This window comes from Blastomyces gilchristii (genome assembly GCF_000003855.2).
Source record: "Blastomyces gilchristii SLH14081 genomic scaffold supercont1.3, whole genome shotgun sequence".
Classification (NCBI taxonomy): Eukaryota; Fungi; Ascomycota; class Eurotiomycetes; order Onygenales; family Ajellomycetaceae; genus Blastomyces; species Blastomyces gilchristii.
Window position 1 is genome coordinate 1,197,908 of NW_003101680.1, and position 23,216 is coordinate 1,221,123.

The following is a 23,216-nucleotide window of genomic DNA, read 5'->3' on the forward strand; positions in this document are numbered from 1 at the left end:
TTCTATATAAATAATAAGTAGATACTCTTCTCTCATTTCATAAGTGAGAATAGTCAGAGTGATATCTCAGTAGCATCTTATTATTAAGAAAGAGTAATCTGCTAATCTTATATAGAAGCAGAGTTCTTATATTCATTAATTAGATCTTTCTATAATATATCTGAATGATGTTATAGAGTGATTGAAAACCAGTTCAGATAGAATAAAATTATTCACATGAAATTGATAAGCTGTGTGAAACTGCAACAGAGTCTTGACATAACTGAGAGTATAATAATGCTCTTTTCTTTAAGAACATAGTTCTGATACTCTCAAGATTATCAGATTAGAAATTATCTTTATTATATAATAACAGTTATCAACTGATTGATAGTGTGTATGCTGTGTATAATATAAAGAAATAGATGAGTTTTTCTGCTGACTGTGTAGATCTTTCTTTTCTCATCTTCATTCAAATCAAATACATGATAAGTGAGTTTCTTATATATTAATTTAAAATATGAAAAATGTAGTTAATAAGTGACTTACAGATCTCTTAACATATTTCATTCTATATATGAAATTCTCTGCAAAAGTGATGTGTTTTTAGAGATAAAGTTAACAGTAGTGACAGGATTTTTTAAAAAGATCTCTCTTCTTATGAAACATTTTTCTTTCTCTCTTCTCAATTGCAACAGTGAGTGTATGAGAGTATTATTCTTGAAGAATAATAAAGAGCTTATTCTGACATTTTCTAGTGAATAATAAATGTCTTTATAATGTAACTGCAGTCTCTGTGATTATCAAGAAAGTTAAATTAAAGATAGAGACAGTAGTATCAACAGATCACAGAAGCATCACTCTTATTATTATATCTTCTTCTTCTTCTTCTTCTGCTTCTCTTGCAGCTGCAGTGATAGTCACTATATCTTGTAGTAAGATGTCATCTCTTCTACTGATTAATTTATCTATATTCAGTTCTTTCTCTGTCTCTCTTACTGCTATTGTGACACTGCTCTCTCTCTCAGTCAGCACAGTGATATATGACTCTATGTGATTATTTAAAGAGAAATCTGAGAAGAGCTTGATTCTGAGAACAGTGACTTTAAGAAGCTCAATTCATAGTTTTTCTTCTATAACATACTCAAGCTCTGCTCAGAATACTGCTGAGTTGAGTTCACAGAGTTCTGTAGTTTCTTTATCTTCTCTCTATGAGAAGGCTTCAGTGCAGTCTCTGACTGATATCACTACTTATCTACACTGTGTTAAGCAGCTGAAGAAGAGAAGAATCTTGTATATTTACTTCTTCTCTCACTCTTATTATTTTCATTGTATCTGTAACAATAACTTCTGTCTCTCTATAAGTATTATCTACTCTATAAGAAGACATTGTGTTGACTCTGACAAGAAGCTTAGATGCTCAAGTAGTACAGAGTAAGAGTCTCAGAGCTTCAAGTATTGATAGATTCTATTAAGACTGAGAAGATCTCTCTTACTCATCTGTAAAAGAAAATGAAAGTGTGAATCTTCAAGATAAAAAAATATCTCAGAATGACTGATCTTAAGAAGAAGTTAGCTAGTACTGCTGTTAAAAGCACTGCAGAGATTAATCACTGATTGAAGAGAATCTTATTTCAATTGAAGTAGATAACTGAGATGCTTTATAAATTAATAAGTTAATACTTCAAGTATCTCTCATACTCTTCTATAGCATGCTTCTCTGCAGTACTGCAGTACTAACTTCTCAGCAGATAAAGATACTGATGCTGAAGACTTCAACAGTGAAGAATAAGTTTGATAAAGATATAATTATTAATAAGTAGATTCTGAGATTCTTCTCTTTTTACTTTTTCAGTGAGTTACAGCCTTATTTAGAATAGCAGTGACTCATAGATTGATAATATTAATCTTTATTAATTTTAAATATCTCTTTTCTTTAACTGCTTCAGGAATTTTACACTTGTATAGTCTTATTAAACTTCTAAAAATTCTTTGAGAGAAAATAGAAGAAGAGTGCTACAGAGTTGACAAGATATCAGCTTATTACTGTGAGATTATCTCTAAAAAACTCTTTAAGAAAAATGAGAAGTTTCAAGCAGTATTTCTTATTTAATATCTCTGATATATAACAGAGTGATCTCTACTAGTCATCTCATAGCTTACAATCTCTTTCTCAGCATTTTTCAAATACTTAAGTGATTCTCACAAATTCTCTGATAATGAATAATCTTCTTATTTAATAAGATATTGAAGCTTACTATAATATATTCACTTATTCAATATTTTCTTCATAAGATATTCAGTATCATTCTCAATCTTGATATTATTCAGTCAAGATGACTCTGTCTCAGAGTATTACTTATAGAGCTTTAAATAGAAAATGTGAAAAATAAAATGAATTGATTTCAATTCTATGAATAATTTCAACTTATATATCTGCTTACTTATCACTCTTATTACTGAGAAAGATTCTAGTCATCACTTACTGAGCTTCTTATACAGTCTTATTATCTTGATATTCTTTACTGAAAGTAGTACTTAATTCTCTATTAAGAACTTCATTAAAAGATGTTTTTAATTATAGTATTTTATCTATTACTTCTGAGTATAATGAATACTTTTCATCATCTTCTTATAAATTTTATTCAAAAGTTTCAATCTTACTTTTACTTCTGATACTGAGAAATACTCTGTTCTCTGTATCTATTTAATATTCTGACTGTCTATTTCTCTCTTTGAAATATCATCTGTAATGTCACTGAGTAATAAAGAATTATATTTATAATAAGTATAGAAAGAAGATATCTTTAAGATTATATTCTTTATATTATTATATATAAATTCAGTAGTTAGAAAATGTTTGAGTCAATCATTCTGATAATATAAATAGAATACTTAAAGATACTATTCTAATATCTGATTCTGATATTCAGTCTGATTATCTATCTGTGAATGAAATGTGATACTGAGAAGATATCTTATTATAAGATGATAGTAAAAAGCTGATTAGTATTTACTAATGAAGAGAGATTCTCAATCTGTTATTAATAATTTCAGAGTACTGTGATTACAAATGATGATATCTAAAAACAGGTCAGTTAATTCAGAGACTTTAATCTTTTTATAAGTAGAGATATATCTGATCATCTTTATAAAGTAATTAATAATGACTAAAATTGAATTATATTCTTTAACTCTTATTAACTTCAGTAGATCAATTATGAAATTCATTAATAGATTCTATTATAAGTTCTTTAAAACAGGCAGTGATATTAACTTACTGTATTACTTATACTGCAGAATCTTTATCTTTTAATAAATATTATAAGTCTTAATATACTCTTTAACATCTGTCTGAAGCTTGTCTCAAATATATTTACATTTTAGAAGCTTCTCAGTCTTCTCTAATTCAAAGTATCTTATATAAGAATTATTATAATGAATTCTCAATAACTTCTGATGCATCACTCTGCTATGAGAGATGAAGACTGAATTATTCAGTAGTAGAAGTTTATATTCTTCTAGTTATCAGTGACTTGATTTCTTAGCAGCACTGTCTCACTCAGAGTCTGTCTCTTTCAAGTTTAAATCAGATTCTTTCTTCTTCAACTTCTGAATTCAAGTTATAGTAGAGATATTTCTCTTCTATAACTTATCAATGAATTTCAAAAGTAGTTAGATTAAAAGATTGTAGATTATTTCATTCTTTACTAATTCAATGATAATAAGATATAATATAAGAAGCTTATAATCTTCAGTGTCAGTTCTCTGCAGAGACTCAGGTTTTCTTTTATCTTCTATACTGAGTTACATAGCTGTCTTATCAGCACTGTTTCTAAGCTTCAGAGAATCTTAACTCTCTGCAGTTAGCTTCTTCTACAGTGATAACAGAGATTCTTTTATAAAATTCTTCTTCACATTAATAATATTATAATCAGACTGTTTAAATAATATATCAGCAGAGTTAAGTCAATCTGAATGTAAGAAATCCCGCTTCTCGCGGATTCTTTACTTCTATTTCTATCTCTCGCGTAATTAATAGAGCTAGCGGCTCTTGGCTACATACAACTATATAGACTAGAGTTCATGAATACTATTTATAACTCAGCTTGAATACTATTATACATTTAATTTCTATATTTTATCTTTCTACTGTAAATACTTCTAGTAGTTAACAGTATATATTACATCAAGCTGCAAACATCTGAATAATCATCTGTGAGCACTTATTCTTACATTTCAAGCTCAGTCAGTCAGCAACTGCCTGTTATAACTGAAAGAACTAGAAACTTATATACTTCAATCTCTGCAAACTCTACTACAGACACTCAGAAGTAGTCATCTGAATCATGAATAATCTCTGTAAAAGAAGTCTCAGAGAACTTATTAATTACTTATAGAACATTATTCTCTATATCTGTGACAGAGAAACTTTCTGAACTCATAAATAAATCAATCTCAGTGAAGAACATTCTTGAGCATCTCTTACAGAATCAAGCTATTTTTCTACAAGAAATGCTTACTATCTGCAAACACTCTTAAACTGAGTCTCTAGACATAATCTTCAGAGATATCTGTGAACTGAAAAGAAACTTTCTTAAGTCATAACTACTTAAGATCACTTATCAAATCATAATCTATAAAAGCTTTTACAAGTTTGTATTTAAAATTGACTTACAAGCTCAGCTGTGTAATATAAAAGATGAAGAAGCTGTCATCTATATAATAACAGACCTCTATTACACTGAAGTCAAGAACTGGCTGAATTATTTAGAGAATAATTATGAGAGATTTCACTGATCTGTTCTTAAGACCTATTTAGAGAATAAGTTGAGAAACTCTGTGAGCTGAACAGAGAACATCTGAACTGTGATTATTAATATTAGAAAAAGAGATGAGAAATCTGATAAAGACTACTTACAGTACTTCATGAAATTATGATATGAATTAGAGTCTATGAAAACAGAGCTCTGAAACAAGACCTGAATAATGATGTTTATAAAGAGACTGAATAAAGACATGTAGAACAAGCTTATTAAGCAAGACTCTAAGCTCTTGATTCTGAAGAAACTGATAATTCTCATTTACTGCTTATAAATCACTGTGAGAGTCACAGATCTGTGAAGAGTGAATCACTGATCAACTCTATAAGAATTAGAACAACAGAGAACAGATTTATCAGAAAAAGATAACAAAGTATAGAGAGATTTATATCTGACTGTTGAGTAAAGAGAAAGAGCTTTACAAGCTTCTGTAAATAGAGTATACAATAGAAAGACTAAGAAAAAGAGACTCTACTTTATCTATTCTAAATCAGAACATCTTCATATAAACTGTCTGAATAAATTACAATAGAAATTTCAGAAATCATGAACAGAGTCAGTAACAGCCTTCTTAAAGATCTTGAAGCTGACACCTGAATCTGTTACTCTTTCAATGAAAATACTTGCTTACAGAGAGAGACTGCATCACAGTACTACTACTCTACAAGTATGAAAAGTATTAATAAACTCAGAATCCCAGGTCACTGTGATGTTTCTAAAGCTCATGAAGTGAATAAGCTGAAAGATGAAAACTGAGAGATGTTTAGCTCAGCAAAAACAGCTGAGCTTCTCTCTCATTATAAGAAGAATCTGATAATAGATTTGATAGAAGAATAGAAACTCTTCTGAGAATTAATCTATAAGCTCTCTCATTATAAGACAGAGATTTTATAAATCTATATAAAGAAGAATCTGAAGAATGACTTCATTTAATCTTCACAGATCTTCATAGAAGCCTCTGTGATATTTATGAAGAAGAAGAATAAAGATTTCAGATTATATATAGATTATCACAATCTGAACTTTAAGATAATAAAGAGCTACTACTTTCTGTCTCTGATTGAGAATGTAATTAACTGTCTTATGAGAGCTATTATATTCATATAACTGAATATGATCAATATATATACATAGCTGTGAATACAGTCTGAAAATAAATGAAAGACTGTCTTTAGAACTGCACTGAGATTGTTTAAATATTTAGTAATATCTTTTAGTCTGACTAATATCTCTATAGCATTTCAGTCTTTTATTAATAAAATACTTTGTGTATATCTGAATGTCTTTATAATAATATATCTGAATAATGTGATAATGTACTTTATAAAAAAGAAAGAACACACTGAGTATATACAAAGTATATTAAAGATCTTAGATAAGACAGAACTATATATTAAGCTTATAAAGTACAACTTCAGTGCTTATCAGATTAATTTTCTAGAATATATAATTATCACAGATAATATTCAGATAAAATCTTCACAGATTAAGACTATTTTATCATGACTGAAATTAACTAGTATTTATGAGATTCAGATCTTTCTGAGCTTTGTGAATTTCTATAGATGATTTATCTTTGTATTTATAAGAATCTTCTTAACTCTTATAAACATACTGAAGAGTGAAAACAAGAAGAAGTCATTTTATAAATAGAGAATAAAAAGATTATTAAGAAAAAAGAACTATGTAAACTTTCTTATTTCAGAAGCTTATAAGATCTTTATAAGATTGAAACAGATATTTATAAATATAGTGATACTGTTTTATTTTAATCTCTTACTCTTAATCAGATTGAAGACAGATGTCTTCTTCTTTATAATTTTAGAAATAGTCTTATAACTACAGTTAAATGAGAACTGAGTTTCAGTGATCTTTTTCTTATAAAAGATATAATCTGCAGAGATTAACTATAATATTTATAATTAAAAGCTTCTTATAATAGTGAAATTCTTTCATTACTAATATCACTACTTTGAGAGTCTTATAACAGTGATTACTGTTAAAACTAATTATAATAGCTTATAACAGTTTACTTCAATCAAGAAACTCTCACAGTAGTAGATTCACTGAGCTCAGAGACTGAGTAAGTTCTGATTTAAGATAGAATATATTAAGAGAACTAAGAACTCAGTAGACAGACTCTCTCACAGATTAGACTATATTAAGAAGATCAGAGTAACAGATATAGAGAGACTAGAGAAGGTAGAAAAGCTTTACAGAATACTCAGACTGAGTGTTATAAAGAGATTGACTGAAGAGTCTCTCAATTCCCTGTAAAAGAAGAGAGAAAAGAGAGAAAAGAAGTCTGTACAACTACTCTTTATAACACTGAGAGTCAACACTCTGAGAATCTCTGTGAGAATTCTTGAAGAGAGTATCTATAATCTGAAGAGTTTACAGGCTTTAAGAAGTGCTGTGAAAGACCTGATATAAGAAGAAACAGAGTATAAGTCTTTATAAAATCTTCTATTCAGATTATCTGAACTATAATTAAAAAATGAATATACTCAGTATATTCAGAAACTGCTTACAGCAGGAATTAACTCTGCAGAAATAAAGAATTGAAGAGACTTAAATAATCTCTTATAAAGAGAGAGCTGAATTTATATATCTATAAATAAGTTTCTATGTATAGAACTTATTAAAAGATATTATAACTCTTCTCTAGTAAGTTATTTTACAGATACTAGAACTCATAAGTTACTTATAAGAAAATACTTCTGACTGAAGATGTAAGAACTTGTAAAGAAGATAGTGAATTCTTATACTATTTATCAGAGTTCACAGATAGTGTGATTCAGATTATATAAAGAACTTACTTCTCTATTCATTCTGTAGAAATCTTGAGAATAGTTAGAAATAAATACTCTTATAAGTCTTCTGAAAAGTAAGAATATATATAATATCTGCTTTAACAGTGTGCTGATAATAGTGAATTACTTCATTAAGATAGCACACTTTATACTCATCTATAAGAACTTGAAGTTAAAGAATTTAACTCATATCTTCATCTATAATATAATCTGATTATATAAGTTATCTGTAAATATTATTTTAAATAGAGAATTAATCTTTATAGAAGAGTTCTAATCTGATCTGATAATTATACTGAAGATCTTATAAGATCTAAGCACAGCTTTTTATCAATAGATAGATAATTAAATAGAATATCTAATAAGTATATTAAAACAGTATCTGCAGTGCTTTATTAATTACAATTAGAATAACTGAGTGTATTAATTATTACTTATAAAGTTTATATATAATAACTCAAAGTATATCAGTATAGATAAAACCCTCTTTAAAATACTTACTGAGACTTATTCATGAATAATCTTGATAAATCTGTGAGAGTATACTATAGAGTGTGATAATATCTGTGAATAAGCTGAGAGAATTCAGAAGATCTGAGAGAAAGTCTGTAAATTCTTGAGAAAGACTTAAGAGTATCAGAAGAGATACTATAACTTTAAGTATATTATAAAGAGTTTTAAGAAAGATGATAGAGTCTGACTGAGTCTAGAAAATATTATTATATAAAGATCTAGTAAGAAGCTGAATCTCTTACAGATAGAGTCTTATAAGATTATAAAGAAAGTTAACTTACAGTTCTACAGATTAAAACTATTATCTGAGTTGTAGATATATAATGTTTTTTATATCTCTTTACTCTGTAAATATAAGAAATTCTTAGAAGAGAACTCTGTAACTCATCACTCTGTCTATAAAGTACTAGAGAGTAAAAGAGAATATCAGGTTAAAGAGATTATTAACTCAGAGAAGTGAGATTATAAGCTCTGATTCAAGATTCAGTGATAAGAATATTCTGATAAGATAAATAAGTTTACTTAAGAATTATCTGAGTAGATAAGATATCTGTAGAAGCTGAGACATGACTTTTATACTATAAATTCTGATAAGTCAGAATAATGCAGTCTTCACTAAGAATCTAGTTATAATAAAGATATTAATACTGTTATTTATAAATTCTAGTCTATAAGATAATGAATTTCTACTGAGATGAACAGTCTGTAGTGTATATAAGAGAAGAAGAAATCATATTCTTATTAAAGCTAAAAAACAAGAAAATAAACAGGGTTATAAACACAATTTGAAGATCAATAAAGAAAAAATAAAGAAAACTCAAACTCATATTCTCATCATTTATAATACTTAATTTTCTCATAACTATCAATTTCTCTCTTCAAAGAAGCAGAGAGTATCATGCTTATAATACAGATAATTATTATATTTGATATAAAGACTGTTAGAAATACACAGACTTCAGAAGAGTCAGACATCAGAATATATACAGTTATAACAGAGTCTTAAGAGCTGACTATCTATATATATAATCAGATATTTCTTACAAAGCTGTATTCACTCTCTTAGTTATACTGAGATATTCAGCTCAGAAATAATTGAGATATAAAGAGAGAGCTCATCTGCTCAGATTAACTCTTATCATAAATTCATAACATTTATATTGTTTTGATTATCTGAATTTTGTAAGTACTCAGAAACTCATCTCTCATTAATAATAAAATTACAGAAATGTGTCACAGTGTGAGAATCATTGATAGAGAATCTAGACATATTTACATATATCTGATCAGAGATTGTGTGAGCAGAGAGAAGATGATTATAGATCTATAAGACTGTAGAAGACACTGATAACACTGAGAGCTTTATAAGAACTGTTAGCTAGAGTCTGTAAGAAATTACTTATAAGAAGACTTACAGTAAAGAGAGAAACTGCACTACTTGAAGTCAGAAACTGATCTGAGAAAGATATGAAGTGAGCTGCTAATCTGAAGATTGAATACAGTGACAGAGCTGAGAGAGATGAAGATACAGTTATGAGCAGCAGTGTTTCTACTTTATCAGCTGATAAAAAGTGATTAGAGAAGTTATAAAGACACTTACAAGAAGCTCAGTAGTAATCAGACATTATTTATAAAGATATTGAAATTGAAAAATTTTTATTCTTGAGAAGTTCTTGAATCAATATATAGATATTATTAGAAACACTTTCTCTCTATTATCTGAGTGAAAACACTTCACAGATGAATGAGAATACTCACAGTTTATAAAGATGAAAGCTGTTATAGAAAAAGAGAAAAGAAGATGAGATTTTACAGACAGATCTGAGATATTTATACTACTCTAGAGAGGTTTACTTACACTATAAGTGATCTCACAGAATAGTCAGATCACTCTGATAAATAAGAGTAATTATAAATCACAGGCCTGAATCTTTCTATATGACTATAAAGAGTGATTGTAGACTGTAGATATTTTGATTCTACAATTCTACAGAGTTAGTGAAAGAATGAAAAATTCCTCATAATTCTACAATGTTAAAGAACAATGATTTATAAGAATAAGTAAAAGATTAACTTATAAATACTTCTCTTTGATAAGAGTGATTTCATAGAGAGTGATTCATCTATAAGATGAATCTATGTAATAATTATATAAAAATCTTATGAAAATGATTGAGAGTCAATCAGAACTCTTCTATATGAAAGATATAAGATGAATCTGTATAATAGTCAGAGAAGAATCTGTAGATTATAAAAAATCTCATGAAATAAGAAACTGAGTGATAGACTCTTTTCTCTTTATAGTAATAAGAAATTTTTTCTCACTAAGATTTTTTATAGATATGAAGAGTTTTTAGTGAGTATTACTGCAGTACTGAGCTAATTCTATGAAGTTACTCAGTGAAAGACTTCACAGACAAAGTCTTAGAGAGAAGAGAGTATGTAAGAAATTCTGCTTCTTACAGATTCTTTATCTCTATTTCTATCTCTTACATAATCAATAGAGCTAGTAGCTCTTGGCTATATATAACTATATAGACTGAAGTTTATGAATACTATTTATAACTCAGCTTGAATGCTATTATACATTTAATTCTTATATTTTATCTTTCTATCACAAATACTTCTAGTAGTTAACAGTACATATCACATCAAGCTGCAAATATCTGAATAATCGCCTGCGAGCACTTATTCTTACACTGAATAGTATCAGATATAGAAATTATACTTTAAAAGCAGCTTTACTTATCTGACTTGATATTCTGTTAAGCTCTTTATTATCAAGAAGTAACATAGATTTATATAATTAGTGAGAACTTGCACTGAGTACTTACTACTCTGAAGATAATATTATCAGATTTTAAAGAATTTAACAATTGCTAATATCTTCTAATTATAAATATTATATCTTCTCTACATAAGTGATAATTTCTTGAAGAAGAAGATTACTGATCTCTATTCACAGTATCTTATAGACTCTGTGAAGAAGTCTTCTTTTACAGATAATTTATTATCTGTATCTTCAGAGATAATTATTCTCTGATTCTTTTAATATTAAAAGATCTTTAATATCAACTGTGAAAAGATTTCACAGATCTCATTCTCAGATACATCAGTCTTACACTGACTGAATAAGTTAAGATTAAAGTAATTCAGTATTGTAATATCTGTAAAAGCTTGTTTTAATTCTATAAATATTTACACAGTGTCTTAAGTGAGAATAAACAGTTTCATTTTTCTATCTTTCACACTTCTCTTTAACAGATCTGTAAGAGAGACAGTAATCTATGAATATGTATAGATAAATCATCTGTAGAAATTCATGAATTCTAGAAATATCTATATCTCACAGTATATCTGCAGTACTAATCAGTTTTTAATAACAGAGACTCAGCTTCTATTCATTGAAATATTATTCATCTTAATAATATAATCTAAGAAATCAATCTCCTGCATGTAGAATGAGCATTTTTCAGTGTTTATATAGAGTTAATACTGTCTTAAGTAACTTAATACTTTTTAAACATGAGTATTATATTCTTTCTCTGATTTTAAGAAGATTAGAATATTATTCAGATATACTATATAGAAGACATTAACAAGGTCTTACAATGTCTTATTTATATAGATCTGAAAAATAGCTGAAGTGTTACAAAGATTAAAAGATAAAACAAGATATTCAAAATTACTATACTTGATATAAAAAGTCATTTTTCAAATATCATCTTTATTAACTCTAATTCTATGATAGATATTCTGTATATTAATTTTTGAGAACATCTTTGCTTCAGATAATTAATCAATCATCTTATTAATTAATAGTAATAAATAGTAATTCTTAACTGTCATTTTATTAAGGCCTCTATAGTCTATACATAGATGTAGTCTATTATTCTTCTTAGATATAAAGAGTATAGATGTCTCTGCTGAACTCTTTAATAAGTATATTCAGTTCTTTAATTATACTTCTTCAAGATATTTACACAGAATATTTAATTTCTTTATAAATAAGTTATAAAGAGATCTGTATAGCATTATTATATCATCTTCAAGATAAATCTTATATTATATCTTGATATCAGAAAACTTCACTACTTCTCTTTCTGAAAAGATATTCTTATAATCTGTAAAGAGATATCATGTATATTTATCTTCAATAACAGATACTGCTGCTAATCTTACAGTGAAAGTGATAACTTCTTCATCTATTTTCAAGTCTCAGTCACCTGCTATATAGTATATCAACTTAATCTTTTTCTCAAGATTCTTTTAATAAAACTCTTCAGATTTCTCTATCACTGTCTCTTTATTAGTGAGACAGTATCATTATATCTGAGTGACTCAGTTAATAAGAGAATTGTTTTCTCTTAACTATAAAAGATCTAAAATAACATTCTTATCTATAATATTAACTGTGTGAAGAAGCAGACTGCTCTTCTTAAAGATTTCTTCTAAGTCTATAATTACATACTTCATTTAAATTATATTAAAATAATAATATTTTATTTCATTAGTAAATTTCATATAATCTGACAGATCTATCTTCTTTTAACTCTTTATCAAAGAAAAGAAATAGAATATGAAATTAATATTTATTCTGAAGTTAAGTAGATATCTTACTAATATCTTCTTATTCAGAGTATATATTATAATTGTAATATAAACTCAGAGATATAAGAATTATTAATTCTTTATTTCTTTCTCTTCTTTATCTTCTGTGAATATATTTGTCAGAAGAGAAGTTAACTTTAAGAAGATATTTTCTCAGTTTCTTCTCTTCTTCAGCTTCTTATAATCACTGATATAGTAATTATCAGCTTCACAGTTGAAACAGAGATCTTTGTTAAATCTTTTTTAACATTTCTTCACAGTGAGTGAAGAATTAGAATACTTGAAATTTTTCTTTATTTTCTCTGCACTGAAGCTGTCACAGTATTATTTAGATTCTATCATTAATTACTTAGAAGAGATCTTATTAGTCTTTTTCTCAGAGAATTGATTATTTAAATAGATCTGAGAAGTCAGATTGATAAGCTTAGTATAATTAATTAATAAACTCTAATATTATAATATCATTATCTGTATCTTATAAGTCAGCTTTATAAAATAAAGCTATATTTTTAATTAATTCAAATTATCAGTTAATTTCTTTTAATATTCTTCAAATCTTATATTGAAATTAGAAGAATTCTCATTATCTTATTAATATAATAAGTTAAATCACTGTATTACTATAAAGTTACAGTTATGATAATCTTTAATTTAATTTAATAAAAAGTTCTTGAATTCTTCTTAAGTTATAGTAGTATTAATACACTTAAGCTCTCTCTTCTTAATAGCTTAAGTAGTCACAGAGATATCTTTAAAAAGGTTAATAATATATATTACTTATATCTTATAAGTATTATACTAACTCAGATTAAGATGAAATTTTCATTCAAGAGTACAGATAAAGCTGTGAAATTCAGATAAGATATTTCTCTTATATTTCAGAGAATCTCTGATCTTAATCTCTCTATCTTTATAATAGATATAGATGTGTAGAGACTGTGACAGTGATAGAACAATTGAAGAGCTTATATTAAAATATACAGCAGGTTCAGAAATCTTGAATTTCTGTTAGAGTAGAAATGTATACACTCTAGAAGATAATATAGTATTTCTCTCAGAGAATGAGATCAGATCAGTCTTAGTATAAGTATATAAAATTATATCAGTCTGTTAGAGCTTAACTGATTTAAACTTATAATCAGATTAAGTAATTTAAATTGTAATATAACAGAATTAAAGTAGTGACTAGTTAGCAGTATTATATAGAGATAGTTATTTAAGAAGCTGTATAAGTAAGCTTAACTATCTTGCTTAAATAGTAAGCTTATAGACTACAGAGTTATTACAAGAATATCACAGATGTGATACTTAGTATACTAAGAAGATTATATAAGATACATAGTAACTCTTATATATATTTCAGTAGAAAAAAAACAAATCACTGATTTCTTTAATAAAGAGTCAGTATCTAGCTATTCTATATAGATAATAAGCAGATACTCTTCTCTTATTTTATAAGTAAGAATAGTCAGAGTGATATCTCAGTAATATCTTATTATTAAGAAAGAGTAATCTGCTGATCTTATATAGAAGTGAGATTCTTATATTTATTAATTAAATCTTTCTATAATATATTCAAATAATGTTATAGAGTGGTTGAAAACTGGTTCAGATAAGATGAAATCATCTGCATGAAATTAATAAGCTGTGTGAAACCGCAATGAGATCTTGACGCGGCCGGGAGCGTGATACAAGATCACTGAGATTAAGATTATTCTCTTAAGAGAATAAAAATGACTTATCAGATAGCTGTCTTGAATCAACAGTATAATAATAAGTATAAATATTATCTTAAAGATTTATTCTGAATTAGTAAATTTAATAACAGCTATAGATCTTTATCTGTAAATCTTTAAGTATATAATAAAATTTCTATATACACTGTTAATTATTAGAATTAACAGCTGAATCTGTAAGATAAGTAGAACTCTGAGAATTTATTAAAGAGTCTGAGATAATTACAGTCTATAATTAATTATATTTCTGAAGAATTGTAAGAGCTTCTATATTTAATATATTAATTAAGCTTTCAGATTATATAGAATACTGAGATATTAAGAAACTACTAACTCTTTTATTAAGTTAATTAATAAATGAATCTACAGAGCTCTGAGAAACAGAGCTTTAAGAAGTTAAGAATAAGAAAAATAATATAAAAGATATTTATAATAGAAGTATATCTATAAAAGTGAAATAAGATTGACTTAAAAATAAGTTGAATAATAATATAGATAATTAATAAAAGACTGAAGAGAGATCTATAGAATTAAAAGATAAATTAATTATCAAAGATAGCAGCTGCAGTTATTTTCTTAATTAAGTTAAGAATAAAGTTAATAAGAAATATTCTTTATAATATTTAATAACACAGTGAGCTCTTTGAATAATAGTTTTCTTTTTATAAACTGTTATTAATAAAAATATATCAGAACTATAAATCTTATAATAATAAAACTTAATCTTAGATAATATATCTATTTTAATAGACTATTCACAGACTTAAGAGACTGCTGTTAATTATATAAAGTATTAATATATCTGAGATAATAAGAGAAGTTCAGACTTATTTATTATAGAATCTATAATTATAGAAGAATCTGATTTTACTATATACATTTATTTACAGTTTTACACAGTGTAAAGAGATAATCAGTAATAGAAAAGATATAATAAGAGAAGATTATAATATCTAAGTTCTCTGAGTACAGTATTGAAGACAGATAGCTGTAGAAGTAGTAGAACACTGTAAAGAAATAAATTAATTAAGAGACTGATTTCATAAGCAGTGAATGCAGGCTTTTAATATATTATTTATTCTTAAGAATCTATGAGAGATAATTGATCAGATGTGTTATCTATTCAAGAATCTGTACAGAGTAGATAGTTGATAAGATGTGTGATCTATTATTCAAGAATCTGTATGAAGTAGATGATATAGTTGATGAGATGAAAGATGAATGTGTTGTGAGCGTGTAGAAGTCATAGTGTAATGTCACAGGATTGTGCTTTGCTTAATTCTACATCAATCAGTGGGCTGTATTCACGCCAAGAACCCCAAAAAGGAAATTCTCCACTTTTAATGACCAGGGTTTTCATCATATATTTGCTTCGCTTCGCTCCGCAAATAATAGCCACAATAATGCCAATAACAATGGACTGACCACCTCAACGGAAAAAAAATCAGATACCTTTACAGCGGTTGGACAGCGCGAACAATGACTACAAGATGTCCATACTGCCACATTTCATATGCATCATTGCGTCTAAAGACCTTCCATCGTCTGGCCATCGAAGTGACTACCACTCTTCCAGCGCGCCGGAGCTTCATGACAAGCTCTAGCTGCCACTTCCCCAAACCAAACCCTAACCAGAAGAAACGACATGGAAATCCAAGACGACGAAGAATGCAAGAGCTCTCCAAGCTCGAGAGTCTGCACGCTGAAATCTCCGGACTCGCTAAAGAGTTGAAAAGTAAACCACAAACTGCGCAATCGTCTAGCCCTTCTACACCCACTGAAGGAGAAAAGAGCATACCAGGCCTGCCTATACAGCCAGAAGATATACCACATACACATGCGCCACCTTCGCAGTACCTCCCCAAATCCCCCATTGTCGCAAGACTAGAACAAAGGGGAAGCAAGTTGAAACCCCGTGCGGGAAAACAGGATATTGACCGCCTAAAATACAACCCGTGGGCGCAGATACTAGCAAGCCCTGTGCGCATGTGCGTTGCAACTGGAGCCCGGATACCAGATAAACTGCTGGGAGACTGGGGCTTGGTGCAGCACCCGAAGACAAAGAGGTCATGGATCATGCCTGTGGACTTGGTTAAGGAGGAACTGCAGAGAGTGAGCGCGAAGAGAATGCCAACGACATCATCAGAGACGCGCGATGGCGTTCCTGAAGAGGACCCGATACTACCGCCTCCATCTCCTCCGCCACGATACAAATTTCGTACCTTCCACATGACGAGTAGCGTAGAGGTGTTGGATGCGATTTCTAAAATGAAAGAGACTCAGCCGGGCCGTCTTATCCCTACTAATTGGAAAGTACCAAAGGGACCCTTGCAGCGGAAACCGACTTATGTTTTTCGAAGGGACATGTCAGATTATTATTTGGCGCGGATGAGGGAGAGGGTCATGGCATGGTTGAAGAAGGCGAAGGAGCTACGGCCACTCGGGGAGAAATCGGGGGACTGGACCGTTCTAGACACGGGGATAGAAGCTATTGGAGAAGAAGGGCTGGAGGAAAATTTGCGGAAATTAGGAGACTTGGAGCATGTAGCTTGGGGAGCGGTGTTTATATCGAGGAGGGCAGGGACGGAGGACACTGACAATTCTCTACCAGGGGAAGAGTCAGCAGCTGAAGAAGACAATCCCAACATACCTTCTACTTCGCAAGTAGAATCGACAGATGAATCAAGCCGTCCAGAAGCCTCTATTGCTCCAGAAGCTCATTCGGAATCAGCCAAGGTATTTCCCAAGCTACCTAATTACGTCGCTCTGCCTGCCATAGGCTCGATAGTACCAGTGTTCGACCTCACTACTCTCCTGACAGAAGACCAGCTGAAAGATCTCCGTCATCATGCAGATATATTCCAACACCCTGCAATCCTTTACCGGCCGGGAGAAAGAGCACCCTCCTCTATGATTTCTTGGCTCTGGAATCTGAAACTTTATATGATGAAGTATGATGGACCCTGAGAAGGCCGTTTTATTCCCAATCATAATGCATGTATATAGTATAGGATAGGCATTTCCAAAGCGATATTTAGCCATTTCCCTTGCATGGACCAATGTATCATAACTAGAAATGTATAATAGACGGACCGAGAGGAGCATTGAATTGAAGGAAGTAGTCTCCTTCGATGAAGATAGATTTACAAGGAATAAGTGTCCAGAAATTATATTCTTTCATCTATCGCTGGTCTATATGGAGTATCATGAAAATACTACATGAGGTCTCTCACTCTCATGACCCGTCTCTAATCAGAACAAATCTAGTAAACCGCAAAATGTCGAAGTCTATGATACCTTCAAACATAAGCAAAACCTCAGCAGCACTACACAGCCTTGAGCAAATCCTTCAACCCATCCACATATGCCGTGGGTCTCACCGACCCCATCGTAAAATCCTCCTTACTATTCACCCCAGTCAAAACCGCCAACGTACCCCCCAGCCCACCCTCAATCCCAAACCTAATATCCGTATCCAACCGATCACCAACCATACAGGCCTTCTGCCTCTCGAACTTAAACTTTCCCTCTATCGCATCCATCATAGCCTGGCTCGGCTTGCCGAGCGAAACAGGCTCCTTACCACCCAACATCCTTATAAGAGGAGCACTTATCGTGCCCGCGCCAGGGAAAAAAGAGCCCGCAGTGGGCAGCGTGCTATCGATATTCGTCGCAAGGAACACCGCGCCGCGCCGTAGGTAGTGGTACGCCAGCGCCAGTTTCAGATAGTTGATGTGGAAATCGAGGCCGGCGAGTACGACGCCGACTTCCGGGTCGATTAGGGAGGGTTCAGCGGTGGCGATCTGGCCGAAGTCGTGAGGCGTGATGTCGCGCCTGTAAGCGGGGTCGGTGCCGCCGATGAAGGGAACATTTTCCGCGCTGAGTTCTTGCTCGATGCCGGTTTCGCCGAGGACGAAGACTTTTTGTTTATTTGGGGGCAGGGATAGGATGCGGGAGATGTAGATTGAGGCGCTGTAGGAGGAGGAGAAGATTTCTTCCTGTAGGGTAGTTAGGAGTTGTATGTCGCGTAGGCTGGGAGGAGAAGGAGGCGGGAGGATTTCAGGTTGCGTACAATGTCCGCGGGGATTCCCAGGCCATCCAGTTTCTTTTTATAATCCGCGCGGGACTTGGTACTATTGTTGGTAACGAAGATAATTTGCTTTCCTGAATTATTTCCCAGCGATGGGTATCATCCTCCAATTATTAGCAATTCTCCGCGATTTGGTATTTGCGGGGATGTATGTGTACCAAGATGCACACACATACATACATACGTCTACACACCTTTCCGCCTCAGCATCTCCAAGGTCTCAACTGTTCCCTCGAATAGGATGTCTCCTGACCATAAGACGCCTAGATATCATTTTGTCTTCTCAGTATACGGTCTGCTTTCGGTGGAATCCAGCCAGCCATAGATAATGCGGGGGGGTAACGGCGTGGGAGAATGTTCGGAGAGATTACAGACCATCGCAGTCAAAGAGAAAAACCTATGGAAGTGCAATTCAGTATATGTATGTATATCAAAAATCAAGTCCTTTTACAAATAATTTGTAGCAATATGAATAATAAAGTCGAAAACTGAGCAAAAGCCAAAAAGCGGGAGTATCTTACATCGAACTTATCCAGAAATTCCTGGATGCCCGCCGGATCACCCGTAAGGTATTTAGGCGTTTCAGCCATTTGTTCGAACAGTGTAATAATATGACGGGTTTCAATTAAACAAGGACAGCCAGTCTCATCCAGCGTTGATGATGTGCATGACAAGATAGAATGAAGCAGAAATGTTCTCGACCAGCGTACATGAAGGTTCCGTCATACCATACCATACCTGTGGTGGGGCGAGATCTTGGTGACGGCGTTTCGGGAGCAGGAACCGAACTCTACTGTTATTTAGTTGTCGGGCCCCTGAATGATATTTTATTATACTTTATTCGAAAGGTTGATAGAAGACCATTTCATCATACATACTGTTAAAAACGAAAGCGAAGCTTAAAAAAATAGAATATATGAACTTCCCGTTGTTATGAATAATACTGTTATCCCTGTGATGTAACGCAACCGCTCCAACAAAATAGATCATGAATCATAGCTTGCATTTTCATAAAGAGTATGTATAGGCAAGAAACCACTGCAGCCAACGCCATGGTTATGAAGGCCGCCCTAATATCTCTGATATTCTCAACGCCAGGTCCAAGATGGCGAGGTGCTCGTCCGCCCCGTCAATGAGCCGCTTATCAAACTCAGAGAACACTAAAACAAGGCTATTCTTCTGGATGTCGGGTATAGAGTCGTCAAACACGATGATTTGATATAGCTTTTTTCGCCTCTCGTTAGTCGCAGGATATCTTCTAGGAACACACGAAAATAAAAGAATTTTTAACACACACATACCTGAGTTAAAATCTGCGACGCACTCCAGCCATCCGCCACAATATCGGTTACCACACTGGCAACATCTTCATACGACGAACGGCCCTTTTTCGGTTGCAGCGCCTTAATCAACCGATCGATAATATCGTCCGGAACGACTCCAGCAATTTCCTCAATGATTCTCGCAGTAATAACACCATCCTCACCAGCACCAACATCAGTCATCTCCTCATCTCCACCTCCATCCTTGCCCCCCACAGAACCCACCAGCCTCGCCGCACTTTGCAAGTACGTAATGGCCCGGCGCAAATCACCCTCACTACACCGAATCAACGTCTCCACACACCCATCAGCAAGTTTCAGTTTTTCCACTCTCGCAATTTTCTCCAACCGGCTCCCCGCCGCGGAGCCATCCAATGCCTTGAAGCGGAATTTGCTACACCGACTCGCCAGCGGATCAATGATCCTCGTGACATAATTACACACGAGACAGAAACGAGTGATGCGGCTGTACCTTTCCATCGTGCGGCGAAGCGCCGATTGTGCATCCTGCGTCATACTGTCGGCTTCGTCGAGGATGATGATTTTGAAGGGCGGGCAGGGGTATGTTTCGCGGTAGGCGCTGTCTGAGGCGGGCGGGTGTGATAGTTGCATTCTTGCGAAGTCTTTTATTTTCTCGCGGACAATGCTGATGCCACGCTCATCTGAGGCGTTGAGTTCCAGGATGCGGGAGCGGTAGAGTTGCGGGCCGAAGAGGGATTTGGCCAGGGCGAGGATCGTGGAGGTTTTTCCTGTCCCTGGTGGGCCGTAGAAGAGCATGTGTGGTAGCTTTCAATTTGTCCAAAATATGAAATCGTAAGCATATAGTGAAACACAACGGGAATTTTTGGGAAATTGGCCAGGAATAAATTTACATTTGAGGCTTGTAATGTGCGTTGTAGAACAGTCACGGTATGTTCCTGAGATGCGACATCATCGAGGGTTTTCGGTCGGCTGAAGCACGCATAATTAGCTATTGCACGATTCATGCGGATATATGAATGCCATTGACATACTATTTCTCAACCCATGGCTGTAATCTCGTGGTGTCACCCTCTTTATCTGAAGCTTTTGCCTTGGGAGCGCCCCCCGCAGCTGCGGCGCGAGCTCTGTTGTTGAAGAAATTCGACATGAGGGTAACCAAGCAAATCAAATATGAAAATCCGGGATATTGTTATGTCAAAATATAAGTAGAGGAAATTTAATTGTAAAAAGGTCCAAGGTTAGGTCTCTTAAGAACAACCGCCGCATAAATGATATATTATGTTGGATCAAATAAAGCTGAAGCTCTTGGAAGTTTCGCGTTGGACGCGTGGATCACGTGGAGACGCGACTTCAATGTCGATTCGGCACCCTGCTGTAAGTTAAGTGTAGCTCAATCATCACAAGCGCTGCTGGTAGAAGGGCTGATCAACCCCCGGGACCCCCAACAGTAAGTACCAGATCGCCAAATTTGTAAGGAAAGGTACTTCTACAGAAAGTTTCAAGTTCCAAACCACTAGAACTGAATTGTATTTTAATTATCAGAAGGAGATATATTTCTAAGATGATATTCATATCTCATCACTTCATAACTTAACTATTCAGTGCTTTCTATAAACAAATACAGCCAAAAAGAAAACCTCACAGCTCATCCTTTCTCTTCTCCTCCTTGATCGGCTCCTCATGCATCCTCTTCTTCGGATTCCGAGGTAACTGCTCCTGTCTCCGTCTTTCTTCAGGGGATATATCATCTACATTTGTTCCCTTCTCGTGATTATCACTTCCCTTCTTAACGATATTCTCTACTTCACCCAATATGCTTTCATTCTCCGCTTGCGGTGTTCCCGTCTGCTCAGCATCCACTGATGACAGTGACGATGATGCCGATGCACTCTTCAAAGTAGCTCCATTAATCACCGCCGACGGCGTCTCTGAAAGGACACTAGCCCCCGAATTACTCAGTGATAACGATGTTAGGGGCGAACCTGGTATCTGGGAAGATTTATTTGCTAAACCTATGCCGCCTAGGATCGGGAATATCATCCGAACCATCAGTTTCAAGGGCATCCAGAGCAACCACCAGAGAGGGCCGTAGAGTATGCGCCGGAACACGAGCCAGATGATGGTTCCGATTAATATGTAAAATGCAGTTTCAAGGTACCATGTATCCGATTTCTGTGAGCGGAGCAGCGATATTGCGAGCGAGCGGGACGAGGCGAGGAGTGTGTCGAGGGTACTGTACGATTCCGAGAGCGAACTAAGCGCCGCCGTAGATTGTTCTGGGGCCGGACTTGTTCAATATACACTCACTTGCTCTGCCCGAACAAACTAAAGGGAGGTGGGAAGGAAAGGGAGTCAAACCTAGTGTTTCCTGGGCAAACTGGCTCCTGGACAACTCCGCTTGCATAAGCTGATGCGTCCGCCGCAGCGCAGCAGTAATATCTTCCGCAGCACTGGCTACCAGGTCATCATGCGTAAGACCGGCACGGCCTTTTCGCCGCATTCCCTCGCTGCCGCCCTCTCCCCCTTCAGCCCTAGCAAACAACAGCTGTCTCTCTTTCCGCCTCGCAGCCTCCGCATTTCGTTTCGCTTGCAACTGCGCTTTGCGGAATTGCATCCTGGCACTATATTCCCGTAGCACAAGTCAGTCGAACGTACACAAACCAAACAAAAACCCCCCAGAAATATCTATATCCATTTTATTTACCCACCTCTTCAAATCCTCCTCCAGCTTCCCAACCACAACCACCACCCTCTCCCTCTCCGCCTCCATAACTCCACTCTCCCTTTTCCTATTCCGCGAAGATTCCAACTGCTCCAGCTCAACACGCAGCAACTCCATCTGCTCCTCCATCTCCTTTAGACGGAGATGGATCTCCGCAGCAAGCTCGAGGCGTGCATCGTCGCCGGTGCCTGGGGTAGCGGGCAGGTTTTGTAGACGTTGAATTAGGGAGATGGTTTGTCTGTGGGTTGTTGAGAGGGAGGTTATGCGGGTTTGAAGGCCCGGGGAGATCATGATTGCCGCGGGCAGTGCACGTAGGTTGTAAATATAATGGGAGGTTATACCTGCGGTGATGTTTGCTTGATTTCGGATTAGAGTATACCACAGTGTTGCGCATAGCAAAATGCTAACCTCGACCACCTCACATAATCCTATGCCGTTTCGATGTTTGTCTGATTACGATACCTTTGATATTAAGGTAGTTAGTTAACTATGTATCTGGGTGTTTAAAGCTGGCAAGTTGCGATGCTGGCTATGACCGGCGGAGAGATGTTTGACAACAATGCAAACACGGCACCAACTGGCAATGTCTTGGCATTTTCTTCCCGGAATCTCGAAAAAGTCGCAA

The 23,216-nt window shown here is 33.7% G+C and overlaps 4 protein-coding genes across 4 annotated transcripts; 1 reads left to right on the plus strand and 3 right to left on the minus strand.

The window, feature by feature from the left end:
* The first annotated feature begins 15,877 nt into the window (after positions 1-15,877).
* On the plus strand, positions 15,878-17,723 carry BDBG_01920 (uncharacterized protein). The gene has a single exon (XM_002627203.2). It carries the CDS (start codon positions 15,955-15,957, stop codon positions 17,440-17,442), a length of 1,488 nt encoding a protein of 495 aa, XP_002627249.1. The 5' UTR covers positions 15,878-15,954; the 3' UTR covers positions 17,443-17,723.
* Positions 17,393-19,380, minus strand: BDBG_01921 (4-nitrophenyl phosphatase). Its single transcript, XM_002627204.2, has 5 exons — positions 19,087-19,380; positions 18,941-18,962; positions 18,760-18,828; positions 18,548-18,639; positions 17,393-18,473 (listed from the first exon to the last, which is right to left on the minus strand). Exons 1-5 carry the CDS (start codon positions 19,153-19,155, stop codon positions 17,802-17,804), a joined length of 924 nt encoding a protein of 307 aa, XP_002627250.1. The 5' UTR covers positions 19,156-19,380; the 3' UTR covers positions 17,393-17,801.
* Position 19,381: 1 nt separating this feature from the next.
* Positions 19,382-21,161, minus strand: BDBG_01922 (replication factor C subunit 2/4). Its single transcript, XM_002627205.2, has 4 exons — positions 20,901-21,161; positions 20,760-20,838; positions 19,867-20,673; positions 19,382-19,789 (listed from the first exon to the last, which is right to left on the minus strand). The coding sequence occupies exons 1-4, from the start codon at positions 21,014-21,016 to the stop codon at positions 19,622-19,624; spliced, it is 1,170 nt and encodes a 389-aa protein (XP_002627251.1). The 5' UTR covers positions 21,017-21,161; the 3' UTR covers positions 19,382-19,621.
* A 211-nt stretch (positions 21,162-21,372) lies between these two features.
* BDBG_01923 (uncharacterized protein) lies at positions 21,373-23,209 on the minus strand. The gene is made up of 3 exons (XM_002627206.2): positions 22,578-23,209; positions 22,228-22,490; positions 21,373-22,145 (listed from the first exon to the last, which is right to left on the minus strand). Exons 1-3 carry the CDS (start codon positions 22,880-22,882, stop codon positions 21,508-21,510), a joined length of 1,206 nt encoding a protein of 401 aa, XP_002627252.1. The 5' UTR covers positions 22,883-23,209; the 3' UTR covers positions 21,373-21,507.
* Between the last annotated feature and the right edge of the window lie 7 nt (positions 23,210-23,216).

What these genes read in the sequence shown, in the direction of transcription:
- BDBG_01920 (XM_002627203.2), top strand. Translation starts at nt 15,955, where the DNA reads ATGACTACAAGATGTCCATACTGCCACATTTCATATGCATCATTGCGT.
- BDBG_01921 (XM_002627204.2), bottom strand. Translation starts at nt 19,155, where the DNA reads ATGGCTGAAACGCCTAAATACCTTACGGGTGATCCGGCGGGCATCCAG. An exon ending in AATTTCTGGATAAGTTCGAT is followed by an intron (nt 18,963 to 19,086) that starts GTAAGATACTCC and finishes GCACTTCCATAG; the next exon opens with GTTTTTCTCTTTGACTGCGA. An exon ending in TTTTCTCTTTGACTGCGATG is followed by an intron (nt 18,829 to 18,940) that starts GTCTGTAATCTC and finishes AATGATATCTAG; the next exon opens with GCGTCTTATGGTCAGGAGAC.
- BDBG_01922 (XM_002627205.2), bottom strand. Translation starts at nt 21,016, where the DNA reads ATGTCGAATTTCTTCAACAACAGAGCTCGCGCCGCAGCTGCGGGGGGC. An exon ending in CAGCCATGGGTTGAGAAATA is followed by an intron (nt 20,839 to 20,900) that starts GTATGTCAATGG and finishes TGCGTGCTTCAG; the next exon opens with CCGACCGAAAACCCTCGATG. An exon ending in GCACATTACAAGCCTCAAAT is followed by an intron (nt 20,674 to 20,759) that starts GTAAATTTATTC and finishes ACAAATTGAAAG; the next exon opens with CTACCACACATGCTCTTCTA.
- BDBG_01923 (XM_002627206.2), bottom strand. Translation starts at nt 22,882, where the DNA reads ATGATCTCCCCGGGCCTTCAAACCCGCATAACCTCCCTCTCAACAACC. An exon ending in CTGGAGGAGGATTTGAAGAG is followed by an intron (nt 22,491 to 22,577) that starts GTGGGTAAATAA and finishes ACGGGAATATAG; the next exon opens with TGCCAGGATGCAATTCCGCA. An exon ending in GTTTGCCCAGGAAACACTAG is followed by an intron (nt 22,146 to 22,227) that starts GTTTGACTCCCT and finishes GTCCGGCCCCAG; the next exon opens with AACAATCTACGGCGGCGCTT.